Source organism: Protopterus annectens, chromosome 14.part0 (genome assembly GCF_019279795.1).
Source record: "Protopterus annectens isolate FY-2018-M chromosome 14.part0, PAN1.0, whole genome shotgun sequence".
In the NCBI taxonomy this organism is placed as follows: Eukaryota; Metazoa; Chordata; order Ceratodontiformes; family Protopteridae; genus Protopterus; species Protopterus annectens.
The window spans coordinates 932,847,044-932,862,762 of record NC_056748.1 but is presented as its reverse complement, the minus strand read 5'-3'; the positions used below and the strand labels follow the sequence as shown (position 1 = coordinate 932,862,762).

At 40.7% G+C, this 15,719-nt stretch overlaps 1 protein-coding gene across 1 annotated transcript in view; it reads right to left on the bottom strand.

Annotated features, from left to right (window-relative positions):
• Positions 1–15,719, bottom strand: part of ALDH18A1 (aldehyde dehydrogenase 18 family member A1) — a gene marked incomplete in the record, with an annotated part of 362,299 nt that overhangs the window by 104,051 nt on the left and 242,529 nt on the right. The window contains 1 exon segment of the mRNA XM_044056733.1: positions 2,173–2,368. Coding sequence (XP_043912668.1) covers positions 2,173–2,368 — 196 coding nt within the window.

The following is a 15,719-nucleotide window of genomic DNA, read 5'->3' as shown; positions in this document are numbered from 1 at the left end:
GGTGTGGAACACCTGTCGCCCATGTTGGTGATTACCAGGTCCAATGTGTTTTCACCTCTGGTAGGGGAGTTTACCAGCTGATCCAGGGCATTTCAGTTGATGAATTCCAGGAAGCGCTGGGCCTGGAAATTTGTACTCTAGTAGTTTTCCCAGTGAATGTTAGGGCAATTGAAATCGCCCAATATCAGGGTGTTTGGTAGGATCTTCATGTTTTCCAGTGTCTCCAGAAAGGTGGAGTGGTGGTCCTGGGTCATGGAGGATGATCTGTAGCAGGCCACAATTTGCACTGCAGATTTGCCCGATGTTAGTTGCACATGGATGATCTCAGAGGTATCATGCTGCGCCACTAACCTGGTGGTGTAGATATCCTTGATGAATATGGATACACCCCCCCTTTTGTGTTTTGGTCTGTGTTCTGTGGCCGAAATGTGTGGTATGAGTTGTAGCCCGGTAGTGCTGGGGTGCTCTCTGGAGCCTTGAACCAGGTTTCAGTTACTGCACAGATTCTGATGTTCTCCATACTGAGTGCTTCGAGAGCATACATTTTGAGATTTAAACTCCTGGCGTTGAGTGGCATAACCCTCAGTTTTTTGTTAATTGTGCTGTTTACGGAGGTGGGTTTGACTTTTGAGCCTTGCCTAAAAAGGCACTATGAGCGCAGCAAGAGCCCTGGCCAGTATTCGAAAGCCTAGGGGTGACAGGTGCAAGCAGTCTCTTGCGAAGCAACGCGGCTTTTTTTTATCTTATTATCTTGCTAAAGTCAGTGACATAAAAAAAATGAAAGCATTTTCCACAGCATTAAATGTAGGAAAAATCTTTTAAATGAAAAACAGGAATACTTTAATGCAGCACTACATAAGCAAACGGCAAATATTTCCATTGCTGGTCATTGAAATGCTACTTTTTCTCCAAATAATTCTACAAAACTGAGAACAGTATAAAAACTATAGACGGCAATCATCTAACTTACCACTTTAACAAGTGACAACTGTTGGTCACAGATGAATGGAGCATAGATGAAATTTTTCACACACTGCAAGAGTAAGTAGGAACAGAGTTCCAAATGCTTTTAAGCATTACAACTTTGAGGACATAAAACTAAACCCACTGTTCACTTCTACTTTTCTCAATAAAACATAACTGGACCACAAAAGGCTTTTTATCAGCTTACAGCAAGTACAGATCAAAATCAGTCAGTTAAGGAGGACTGCTCTGATAAGTCTTTGTAACCCATTTCTCACAGTTTTAGAAGATCCTTCACTCTGAATTATCTGTTCAGGTGCCATACATTCTGCAAGCCACACAAAACTCAGAAGTATGCTGTTACACAATCTCATTATGTGAACTGGTTCAGAATATTCTCAAAAGTTTGCTACATGCATTAAATCCTATAAAAAATTGCCAAATGTCATGGTGCAGGGGGATAAAGCCCTGATGGTGACCCACGAGACTGAGGGTTTGATTTGCTGCTCCCACACTGGAGGAGCTAGGCAGGGAGGGTGAAGCATTAAGGAGAGCAGCCTGCTCACCCTTCCTTGGTGGGTTGGGTCTACTTCAGAAGACTGAAAAAATGAAGAGAATGAATCCCAAAATACAGAAAACTTTTAAAAACAGAAAACATTTTTAATGCAGGGGGCAACCCCCTGCACCCCTCATGTGGGGGGCTGAGCCACCCACACCCCCTGCTAATTATATATACCAACTCCAAGATCGCACAACAGTGAAGGGACAAATTCCATCCTTCAGTATTTTGAGTTTTCAGTAATTTGGGATTCAGTCTTATTTTTTCATTCTTCTAAAGTAGACCCGGTGGGTCAGGGGTTACACACTGCATGGTCTGATTTTACCTGTGGAGACCGAGGAAATCCACCTCCTCTGCTTAAAAGTTGTAAGGTGGGTTCGCTTACTAGTATATTTCTCTTGCAGAAATGAGAGTGTGTCCAGCATTAACACATCCCATCTTCCTCTGTACAACTGAATGTGTGCAGGACATAGGGCTAAGCAATAAGAAAAAAACAAGAACCATCAGTGACTGCTGGCTTAATGATACCCCTCCTAGATGACCCCCACCTTGGTGAAGACGACTGAATGGTTCAGTTCTTGGGAGGGGGCTAATGATCAGCTGGCAGTTGGGGTAAAGTGTGAAAAAATAATCGTACTACCTCAGCTTACCGATTTTGGTGACTTTGTCAATGCTGGCCTCTACATCGACATAGACATGGCAGATGCCCTCACTGTGCCCCATCACAGGGATTCCCTTTGCAGCTTTTTGGATATCTTTCACCAGCTGTGAAGAACCTCGAGGAATTATAAGGTCGATCAGTCTGTCCAATCGACAGAGGTCTTCAACTCCTTCGCGGGTACTTACCTAAGACAGAGGCATATGTTAACAACTTTATTACAGTTACTGTTTTTTTTTTTTTTTTTGATGAAGTTATTTTAACATTACAGCACTACTGCACTTAATGTACCCACATTCACAGAATACGGTTGCTGCATTTTACAACTCAACTCATGGATGGTGAGGATCCAAAACTGCTTAAACTGACTGTGTGATGTTAAATAGAAAATAATTTTGCTCTGTTCCTCTTTACAGCTCATTCTTTTTTTTTTTTTTTGGGGGGGGGGGGGTCTCCCTGTGGGCACCTACCATCCCAACTGACCATTTACTGCTCAGCTTCCTTCATTCACATCTGAAACTCTCTCCCCAAGGTGGTACCAGTTTGTCAAAGGGAAAAGGAGTAGAAATGTCACAGGTAGCTGGACAGCTTCCTCCTGGCAGAGGCCATCCCAGACGGGGTGGAAAGGGGAAGTCAGCCATAAAAGAGGCCAGCAGAACTACATACACTGTGTTGTTCGCTAGGACTTTTTTTCCTAGGCTCTGCCTCCTCTGTACTGACCTCCTCCTGGAGACTGGATTGGACCACTTTTGTTCTCATTGATTATTAACAATCTGCTAAGAGAGCTAATCACCCTTAACTAGCGCATACATACTGATGGCAGTCATGACCAGGTAAGCATCCAGTTCACATGACATTAACTCACTACAGCAAAATGATTTCTGCAACCTTTGGAAAAGCCTTCAGTTCAACAAAATGACCCTAAATATAAAATCAATAAACTTATTCTGGACTGCAAAAAACTGCCCTCCTGACACTCAACAAACTTACTTATCTTGGACAAAACCCTGCCGCAGTAAATTCACACCAAAAATACCTCTGCCTTCTAATCATATGAACTCTTCTTCCTCCTCCTTGTTGAGCACTCATGAAATACTTAACCAACTCAAAGCTGTCTACAAGATCGCCCACATCCTCACTAAAGAATCGAGATAAGTTACAGTACGCATTGCCCATAATTTCTTTCCAGTTGAATCATAACTCGTACAGCCTACAAGACTGAAAACAAAATTATTTGCCTTGTTTACCCAAGCCCACTTAACAAGTACCACAGTCTCATAACTAATAAATCTAATTGGTTACATGTCCAAGCAAGGGCTCCTTTCCTTCCTAAACAACTTTACCTACAAACTTGAACATAACTGCTACAACCCTCCTGTAAAAACTTATAATTCAGAAAATCACAATATGCGCAAAGGAACTCTGCAAGTTAAACACCATATAAACTATTGCCAAAGGGTTCTTTTCCAAGTTTACTCCAGCAAAATGGAATACCATGTCACAGAAAATTGGAGCAAGCACTACCTCACAGTACTTCAGGAAACATTTCCAACACCTTAAAGAAACTTCTCGGGACAACTGCTTCGAAATACCAATGTAAGCCCAGTTTCACAAACTGCATCATTTTATACTTAGCAGCTTCCAATCAGTTGGGCTCCGTCAGACAACCAGACGAATCACGTTATTCTTCCAGTCCTATTCTACAATACCTTTACTCTTCTCATTTCTATTTCTACTACATGTCATTTTATCCGTACACCATGTGGCTCCCTATTTAGAATCCACATTTCTATTTATACTACATGTCATTTTATCCGTACACCATGTGGCTCCCTATTTAGAATCCACATTTCTATTTCTACTACATGTCATTTTATCCGTACACCATGTGGCTCCCTATTTAGAATCCACATTTCTATTTCTGCTACATCTCCGATGAACGAAAAAGAAACCAAAATCTCACTGATTGGATTCAAGACGCTCTCCACAAGATGCTGGAATATTTTTCCTTTTATTTACTGATAGACTTGAAGTGCGTTCAGTATCATGCACTTTTCAGCAAGTGAATACTCAACTTCTTCAGAATGCAAAACAGTGGAGCCTTCCAAAAGGCTGCCTTTAATACATCAATCAATTAACACTAATTAGAACATTTAAAAGGTCTGTTTCACTAATTAAAACAAGCATAGTAAACTGCAACCTATAAAAACAGTATGTAAAGACTAAAACAACCACCAGGGCTAGTCAATACAAAACATGCTTGATTCTATATTATAACAATAAAATATTTAGAAGTTAGAATCCATCACAGTATAAGTAACAACACTGATGTGAAGGTGAAAACTGTGTTTGTTACTTTTCAATATTAATGTGCAAAATTAATACAAGTCATCCCCTATGTACAAAACCATCCCCCTTTTCAACAAATCTCTACTGTTTGGAGGTTAAGCAACTTTAGAAAGTTCTAAAAATTGCAGGGTTTTTTCTGAAACAACTTTAAGAAGTTAAAACACTAATAATAATAATAGGAAGTACCATGCAACTAAAATGAAAATAAAAATAAACTTAAAAGAAGAATTAATGTGTCTTGCTGCAAATAGGTCTACTTCCTACTTAGTTTGCGTAATTATGCATCCAATACAAAATGTACAAGTTGTAATGTGTGCTGATATTTAGTCTTGTAAGTGCCTAAATGTATATAAAGCATCCACCTATTAATAGGCTTGACAAGGGGTGGGGTGAGTTTACTACCTCTCTAAGTTCTTTAACCTCAGTATACACTGAATTGAGCACATTTCATTTATGCCAGGTCTCTGGTTAGAATTAACCCTCAATTGCCAAAGGAGCTCTTTCCTTTCGAGTTTAAGTGAGTCATGACCACCCTTCCATCACTGACCTGTTGGTCAATGGCCCTGAATTTAAACTCGTGTCCTGGATGTTCGTTAACGTGCCTTGCCAAAGCGTTGGACAGTTTATTACACCTAATGCTGTATAGGTGTTCGTAGATCCTCTCGTTTAACCTTCTGTCCGTCTTCCCTATATAGAAGACCGGGCAGTGACAACACTTGGCTAAGTACACTACCTGTTTACTGTTGCAATTGAGTTTATAGTTTGTTTTAAACTTCCACTCACCTATTTCAAAATTACAGCCTTCATCAATAAACTTACAGTACTTGCACATGTTACATTTAGTCATACCTTTCCTAGTTGAAAATCCCTGTTTACTACTCTCGAGGAGTTCTTTCAAGTTGCTGCCCTTTTGTATACTATCTTTGGTTTAATTGGGAGTTTGTGTCTCAATTCATCATCATTAGCCAGGAAGTCCCAATTTTTAGAATGATATTAAAGATAGCGTTGGAATCTAGGTTGAATGTGCAAGTAAAACTAGCCATGTAGTTCACCTCATTCCTTTCTCTCCTTCATTAACCACTGTAACACTCTGGGTGAACACCTCTCATTTAACAGTGGTACATATACCTTCAAGGTTCTTTTTGTTTTAACTTCCTCGAAAATCTCAGTGAGGAAGTCATGAGGGTAACCCTCCTCGAAAGAACTGAAATAAGGTTTCACATTCACTAACAAATTCCTCATCATACGTTATCATTCTAGCTGCCCTTACTAACTGACCTTTTACAACAGATTTCTTTTGATGTTTAGGGTGGCAGCTAGAAAAATGGAGGAAGGAATTAGAGTATGTCACTTCGATGTATCTTAGATACCCAGGTTTTCTTATTATAATCTTTCCTAAGGTCGACATCTAAATAGTCTATTCTATCCTTATTGAAGTGAAATGTGAAGGAAAGGAAGTCCGTAGAATTATTGAGGTACCTAATGAACTCTTCGATCTCAGTGTTTGTTCCATCAAACATCACAAACATATCGTCTAGGAATCGAGTGTAGAAGAGGAGCTTTGAATTGTGGTCTCCTTCATTTAGTAAATAGGATCTCTCCCAAGATGCCATGACTAAATTAGCTATGCTCCCCACATGGGGAACCCATGGCTATCCCAATTTTTGATGGTATAATTCCTTCTCAAATTTGATAAAATTGTATGACAGGACCACATCAATTAACTCTCCTACCAATTGACTTTCTTCACTAGTTGCTCCCAGTGACCTTAACATAGCTGGTACCCAATCTACTGCTATATTGTGGGGAATAGAAGAGTAAAGGTCTTTCACGTCGATAGTTACAAAGAAGCAATTAGGGTGGAACCCCAAAGAATTAATAGAACTTAAAAAAGACCAGGAGTCTTTAGTGATTTGCTTTTCCATTACCACATATTTCTGTGAAATACTATCCAAAACCTTGGCACAGGTATATGTGATACTGTTTCTCCCGTCCACCAAAGGTCTCATTGGTGGATCGTTAATGTTCTTATGGATTTTGGGGATTCCAAACAATAAAGGTGTTCTAGGTGTGATTTGTTGCATGTAACTATATGTTTCTCTATCAATACGTGCTTCAATGTATAACTCTTCTATGAAGCTTTTAATTCTGTTATGTGCTGTATTTATGTATATATGTGCTGTACTTCGCGGGTACTTACCCAAGACAGAGGCATATGTTAACAACTTTATTACAGTTACTGTTTTTTTTTTTTTTTTTGATGAAGTTATTTTAACATTACAGCACTACTGCACTTAATGTACCCACATTCACAGAATACAGTTGCTGCATTTTACAACTCAACTCATGGATGGTGAGGATCCAAAACTGCTTAAACTGACTGTGTGATGTTAAATAGAAAATAATTTTGCTCTGTTCCTCTTTACAGCTCATTCTTTTTTTTTTTTTTTTTTTTGGGGGGGGGGGTCTCCCTGTGGGCACCTACCATCCCAACTGACCATTTACTGCTCAGCTTCCTTCATTCACATCTGAAACTCTCTCCCCAAGGTGGTACCAGTTTGTCAAAGGGAAAAGGAGTAGAAATGTCACAGGTAGCTGGACAGCTTCCTCCTGGCAGAGGCCATCACAGACGGGGTGGAAAGGGGAAGTCAGCCATAAAAGAGGCCAGCAGCACTACATACACTGTGTTGTTCGCTAGGACTTCTTTTCCTAGGCTCTGCCTCCTCTGTACTGACCTCCTCCTGGAGACTGGATTGGACCACTTTTGTTCTCATTGATTATTAACAATCTGCTAAGAGAGCTAATCACCCTTAACTAGCGCATACATACTGATGGCAGTCATGACCAGGTAAGCATCCAGTTCACATGACATTAACTCACTACAGCAAAATGATTTCTGCAACCTTTGGAAAAGCCTTCAGTTCAACAAAATGACCCTAAATATAAAATCAATAAACTTATTCTGGACTGCAAAAAACTGCCCTCCTGACACTCAACAAACTTACTTATCTTGGACAAAACCCTGCCGCAGTAAATTCACACCAAAAATACCTCTGCCTTCTAATCATATGAACTCTTCTTCCTCCTCCTTGTTGAGCACTCATGAAATACTTAACCAACTCAAAGCTGTCTACAAGATCGCCCACATCCTCACTAAAGAATCGAGATAAGTTACAGTACGCATTGCCCATAATTTCTTTCCAGTTGAATCATAACTCGTACAGCCTACAAGACTGAAAACAAAATTATTTGCCTTGTTTACCCAAGCCCACTTAACAAGTACCACAGTCTCATAACTAATAAATCTAATTGGTTACATGTCCAAGCAAGGGCTCCTTTCCTTCCTAAACAACTTTACCTACAAACTTGAACATAACTGCTACAACCCTCCTGTAAAAACTTATAATTCAGAAAATCACAATATGCGCAAAGGAACTCTGCAAGTTAAACACCATATAAACTATTGCCAAAGGGTTCTTTTCCAAGTTTACTCCAGCAAAATGGAATACCATGTCACAGAAAATTGGAGCAAGCACTACCTCACAGTACTTCAGGAAACATTTCCAACACCTTAAAGAAACTTCTCGGGACAACTGCTTCGAAATACCAATGTAAGCCCAGTTTCACAAACTGCATTATTTTATACTTAGCAGCTTCCAATCAGTTGGGCTCCGTCAGACAACCAGACGAATCACGTTATTCTTCCAGTCCTATTCTACAATACCTTTACTCTTCTCATTTCTATTTCTACTACATGTCATTTTATCCGTACACCATGTGGCTCCCTATTTAGAATCCACATTTCTATTTATACTACATGTCATTTTATCCGTACACCATGTGGCTCCCTATTTAGAATCCACATTTCTATTTCTACTACATGTCATTTTATCCGTACACCATGTGGCTCCCTATTTAGAATCCACATTTCTATTTCTGCTACATGTCATTTTATCCGTACACCATGTGGCTCCCTATTTAAAATCCACATTTCTATTTCTACTACATGTCATTTTATCCGTACACCATGTGGCTCCCTATTTAGAATCCACATTTCTATTTCTACTACATGTCATTTTATCCGTACACCATGTGGCTCCCTATTTAGAATCCACATTTCTATTTCTACTACATGTCATTTTATCCGTACACCATATGGCTCCCTATTTAGAATCCACATTTCTATTTATACTACATGTCATTTTATCCGTACACCATGTGGCTCCCTATTTAGAATCCACATTTCTATTTCTACTACATGTCATTTTATCCGTATACCATGTGGCTCCCTATTTAGAATCCACATTTCTATTTCTACTACATGTCATTTTATCCATACACCATGTGGCTCCCTATTTAGAATCCACATTTCTATTTCTGCTACATGTCATTTTATCCGTACACCATGTGGCTCCCTATTTAGAATCCACATTTCTATTTATACTACATGTCATTTTATCCGTACACCATGTGGCTCCCTATTTAGAATCCACATTTCTATTTCTGCTACATGTCACTTTATCCGTACACCATGTGGCTCCCTATTTAGAATCCACATTTCTATTTCTACTACATGTCATTTTATCCGTACACCATGTGGCTCCCTATTTAGAATCCACATTTCCATTTCTACTACATGTCATTTTATCCGTACACCATGTGGCTCCCTATTTAGAATCCACATTTCTATTTATACATGTCATTTTATCCGTACACCATGTGGCTCCCTATTTAGAATCCACATTTCTATTTCTACTACATGTCATTTTATCCGTATACCATGTGGCTCCCTATTTAGAATCCACATTTCTATTTCTACTACATGTCATTTTATCCGTACACCATGTGGCTCCCTATTTAGAATCCACATTTCTATTTCTGCTACATGTCATTTTATCCGTACACCATGTGGCTCCCTATTCAGAATCCACATTTCTATTTCTACTACATGTCATTTTATCCGTACACCATGTGGCTCCCTATTTAGAATCCATATTTCTATTTATACTACATGTCATTTTATCCGTACACCATGTGGCTCCCTATTTAGAATCCACATTTCTATTTCTACTACATGTCATTTTATCCATACACCATGTGGCTCCCTATTTAGAATCCACATTTCTATTTCTGCTACATGTCATTTTATCCGTACACCATGTGGCTCCCTATTTAGAATCCACATTTCTATTTCTACTACATGTCATTTTATCCGTACACCATGTGGCTCCCTATTTAGAATCCACATTTCTATTTCTGCTACATGTCATTTTATCCGTACACCATGTGGCTCCCTATTTAGAATCCACATTTCTATTTCTGCTACATGTCATTTTATCCGTACACCATGTGGCTCCCTATTTAGAATCCACATTTCTATTTCTGCTACATGTCATTTTATCCGTACACCATGTGGCTCCCTATTTAGAATCCACATTTCTATTTATACTACATGTCATTTTATCCATACACCATGTGGCTCCCTATTTAGAATCCACATTTCTATTTCTACTACATGTCATTTTATCCGTACACCATGTGGCTCCCTATTTAGAATCCACATTTCTATTTCTACTACATGCCATTTTATCCGTACACCATGTGGCTCCCTATTTAGAATCCACATTTCTATTTCTACTACATGTCATTTTATCCGTACACCATATGGCTCCCTATTTAGAATCCACATTTCTATTTCTGCTACATGTCATTTTATCTGTACACCATGTGGCTCCCTATTTAGAATCCACATTTCTATTTTGCTACATGTCATTTTATCCGTACACCATGTGGCTCCCTATTTAGAATCCACATTTCTATTTATACTACATGCCATTTTATCCGTACACCATGTGGCTCCCTATTTAGAATCCACATTACTATTTCTACTACATGTCATTTTATCCGTACACCATGCATCACCCTATTTAAATCCACATTGCTAATATCTACAGCAGCATCCTCTCCCATTTCATTCTCACACATTCCATCTCCTTCCATACACCTTTCCCATTCCTACAAGATCTTTACTTTTGTGAATTTTATACTGCTTTGCTACAATATCTTAAGGAATTTGTGTAGGCAGTTTTGGTCGTACTTAACTGTTGCATTCCTGTCACCGATTATGTGTCTGTTGTATAATATTATGGGCAAATGTAGTGTGTCACAGCAGGGTGCAGGACTGGGATGCATCTGAAAATGGTCCATGGACCACTGTGTTTACCTTGTTTAAATAAATAAAATAAAGCAGGAGTGGCTAGCTGAAGATGCATGTACTCTAGATCCCATGGTGACTCTGCTTCCTCAGCCCTCCACACACACAACCCATTGGTTGTTCCAAGCACTGGTCTCCACCAGGGCTTCAAAAATGATCCAGCTACACCAGAACAGCTCCTCTCCTCAGCATAAACAAGTACATCTCCTCTGCCAGCTCTGTCAGACGCCCATGCCACTAATCAAACTTGGGTCAACTAAGCCAAAACCAGAGCTTCACTCATCTATGCCAAGCCTTTTTTATTAAATAATTATTTTCAAATCATTCCTGATCTTTTTAGCTGTGACTCATCCCCATGGAATTCTATCAACAGCCTTCTAGACACCCGATGTTGACATCCTCTTTATTGTGCGCACACAAGAAACTTTCTGCTCTTACTCATGGCTGTGGCAGTCTTTACTCCTGCAACTTGGTCAACCTGCAACTACCATGATGACCAGAAGCACTCACAAGAAGATGTGGCTTCTGGATGTGCAGGAAACAAATTTTAGCAAAGTGGAATGAAGAAAAGTACCCAATCCACAAGAACAGAGTTCCTCCTAAACACAAAGGCTCCAAGATACACTCCTCTTAGTTTACTGTGATCCCTGCAGAAACAACAAAGGGATAAAACAAAGGAAACAGCTTTGAACAACTATCTCAACTAAGTGACCAACGGACAGCTATCAAAGTAATAAAAGTTCAAGCTTGGACAAACACATGGGTGATGTCACTGTGGAGAAGCACCTGATAAATACACTCTGGTTGTTGATTGGGCGAAAAGCAGCAGACAACTACATAGCTAGAATCTCATATCCAGTACACCAAGGCACCAGGTCACCAGTGATCTAACCTTCATTTCACCTGTGACAGTGTCACCAGTGCTGGTGCAATTAGTAGACCACTTTTCAGAACAGTGTTGATTCTGCTGGTGTCAGTCTACTTTGCATCAACACACTGGCACTGCTATCCGCTAACCAGACATCAGCTATATTGGCTTCAGTATTACTAATACCAAATGTTCAGGGTCCCTCTATATAACCCCCTGTGGACAGGCTTAGGGATCCTTCTGTCCAAATATTTATGCCTTCATCCATCACACTTCAGTGGCACACCCAAAAAGACATGCTAAGTTCTCCATCACAAGTTTTGCCTCCTCAGGACCAGCTCCATGCAACACAGAATGAGGTGCATCTTGACAGTAAGGAATTCAGCAGTGGCCTCCAGCACATACAACACGCTATCAAAGAGTTTCCAAATAAGTTTGAAGAAAATCCACCATTTATTTGCTAGAACCAGACATGCTGACTGAAAATATGGAGAAAATGGATGGGGGCATCTTTCATCCCTCTCCACCTGATGACCCTAAACTTAACAAAAACTTGTAGATGACACAATTGGGGGGAGTCCAAAAGCACCTGTTTCTCCAGCAGGTGTGCAAGTCAACTCAGCATTCCTCCTGAACAATACCCCTTCTTTTAAGATGCATTATAACATGCCAAGAAAACTGCATTTCAGAACATGAGCTCCATGGCCATAGCCCTAAATAAAGCTGGTTTAACATTTTTACCTCCCAGACAAAGCCTCACATCAGCAGAGACCCCCCCAAAAGCCTAGCATCCATTCTTCATGGCCCTGCTGTCCATTAAAGAAACAAAGGATAGTACAGTTGTGTACCTACCATAAATGTAGATGTTAGAGTGTATTCAATGTTGCAGTCATTACACTTGGGTTATCTTGCTGGCAGGCCACCCGCAAAGTCCTGGTCCGCCGTCGGTCGCTGTCGCCCCTTCGCTGACGTCAGTGCGCCAGGGGTATACAAGATGCAGCCAACACCATTTTCTTCACTTTTTCTTGCCCCAGATGTCAGGTGCCCCCAAGAAGGTAGGCAATACATATTGCTTATAAAAATATACAGTAAAATAAACAATACCTTCATCTACAAGCAAATACACCACATAGGTTGTGTAGGATAGAGAAGTATAGATAAGTCCCAGCAAAGAAAGGGGGATGGTGGGTGGGTAACCTGGACTGCAACAGTGAATACACTCAAACATCTACATTTATGGTAGGTACACAACTGTACTATGTTCATCGTGTTTCAATGTTGCAGTCATTACACTTGGGTTGAATCCCAAAGCTGAGGTAGGGTGGCTGGGTCTAAATAGGATTAGGAGTGGCTATGAGGCCCTGAAGAACTGCAGTGGCAAAGCCTGCTCTGGATTTAGAGTAAAGAGGTAAGTGATAATGCTTGGCAAAAGTGTGCACTGAACTCCAAGTTGCAGCCTCCAAAATTTCCTTGGTTGGTATTCCTCTGAGAAAGGCTGCTGAAGTGGCTGCTTCCCTGGTAGAATGTGGCCTAATATTCTTAGGCACTGATTTGCCATGCTGTGCATAGCAGAAACGAATGCAGTGTCCTATCCATTTGAAATAGTCTGCTTTGAAATAGCCTTTCCTTGTGATCCAGTTGCTCAGTTTTTCTGAAAGCTTTTGTTTTGTCCAAGTAGAAGCGTAGCTGCCTGTGCATGTCCAAAGAGTGCAGAAGTCTCTCCCCTTTATTCTGGGGATTTGGATAAAATGTTGGCAAATGAATGGTTTGGTTAAGAGCCACAGTGTATACTACCTTTGGCATAAATGTTGGGTTTGTCCTTAGAGAAACCCTGTCCAGATGAAAAATGATAAAAGGCTCCACTGCCATTAATGCCTGTAACTCTGAGACTCTTCTTGCTGAAGTTATTACTAGGAGCAGAGCAGTTTTCCATGATAAGAATTTTAAGTCAGCTGTAGTGGCTGGCTCAAAAGGAGGCAGTGTGAGCTTTTCCAAGACAAAGTTGAGGTCCCATGTAGGTATTGGTGCTCTCCTTGGGGGTCTTATGTTTTTTGCCCCTCTGAGGTCTTAGCAGTGGATGTGAGAAAATAGGAGGTTCCGTATTGTAATGAGCTGAAATGGCAGAGGCATGGATCTTAATTGATAAGAAGGATAGGCCTTTGTCCAGCATCTCAGTTAGGTATTGTAAAATGAGGAATATTTGGTTCAAGTCCTTGTGCCTGGTTCAAAGCACAGAATCTCTTCCATTTTTCTGCATAAGATTTCCTGGTGCTGGGCTTCCTGGCTTCCAAAATGACATCCATAACAGCTTTAGAGAGAGGTGTGTTCCGAGTGGCTATATTATTTGCCATGCAGCCAGATTTAGGGTTCTGAGTTGGCTGTGCAGGATCTGATTGTTTTGTTGAGTCAGAAGATGAGGAATTTGAGGTAAAGTCCAGGCTGGGCCTAGAGACAGGCTCTTTAGGATTGGGTACCAGTGCTGGTGTGGACAGTCTGGGGCAATCAGAATCATTTTTGGCTTCTCTTGTCTGACTTTTAGGAGTACCTTGGGGAGGAGAGGCAGTGGTAACAAGGCATAAACTGTTAGGGTTTTCCAGCTGAATGATAGAGCATCCACTTTCCATGCTTGTGAGTGATAAGTCCTTCTGCAGAATTTCTGTAGTTGGCAGTTGTGAGGGGAGGCAAATAGATCTATGTCTGGGCATCCCCATTTCCTTGTTATCATGCTGAACACTTGTGGATCTAGTTTCCACTCGTGAGGGTCCATGAGGTTTCTGCTTAGTTCGTCTGCCAGAGTATTTTTCTTTCCTGGCAGGAATTGTGCCTGCAGATGTACTTGATAGGTCAGTGCTGTGTTCCACAAAGTCATGGCTTGCCTGCAGAGGGGGTAGGATTGTGTGCCCCCTTGCTTGTTTATGTACCACATAATTGTAGTATTGTCCGTTTTTAGCAATAGTTGTCCTGGATGTAGTAGATCCTTGAAGGCTGTCAGGGCATTCTGTACAGCTAGCATCTCTTTTTGATTGATATGAAGATGCATGTGGTCCATGGGCCACGTGCCCTGAATACATTTTCCTGCCATGTGTGCCCCCCAGGCATAATCCGATGCATCTGTTGTTCTTGTCTGCCTGGCTGTGGGTAAAGTGAAAGGTTGTCCCTTGTTGTGATGACAAGCCAATGTCCGTCATCAAAACTCCTGTCGCAGACAAGGAATGAGAGTTATTATTGTTTCCAGGCTGTGGCAATGTTCAGTCTAAACACTTTTTAGATACCATTGTAGCTCCCTCATATGTAGTCTTGCATATGGAATTAGCAGGATGCCATAAAGCCCAAAGCCTGCAGAATTTTTCTTGCAGGTAGCTGGGTCTTTGTTGCCATCATTTGAAAGTAATGAGTCAGTTGCCTTTGCTTGTCTGGCGTGAGATAAGCTATCTGGGGCAGTTGTATTTAAGCTTGCACCCAGGAATATTATCTCGAGAGAGCACTAGTTTTGATTTTTTTTTCGTTTACTGTGTACCCTAGGCAAATTAGTAATCTTTTTACAAATGTCAGATGTTTTAGTAGAATGTCCTTGCTCTCTGCTTGAATAAGGCAGTAGTCCAAGTAGGGATACAGTTGAATTCCTTTTTGTCTGCAAAATGCAATTACTGGTGCCAGGCATTTTGTGAAGACCCTGGGCGCAGTAGATAAGCCAAAGGGCAGTGCAGAGAATTGGTAATGCATTGAGCCAGCTATGAATCTGAGGTATATTCTGCATGATTGTCTGATTGGGACATGCAGGTATGCCTCTTTGAGGTCCAAAGTAACTAGCCAAGCCTTCTTGCCCAGCATGGGTAGAAGTTGCTGCAGTGTCAACATTTTGAATTTTGGAAAATCCAAGGAAGGTACTTAGAATAGACAGGTCCAGTATTGGTCTCCAAGCTTTGTCCTTTCTGGGTACCAAGAAAAGTCTTGAGTAAAAACATTGCCCCTGTTCTTGCTGTGGTGCTTTTTGAATAGCCCTCATGTCTATGAGAGCAGAAATTTGTTTTTGTGCCTCTGCCCATTGATTGTGTGGCAGGTCTGGCATGCATACCTTTTGACCTTGGTAGGGTGTGAAAATGGAACC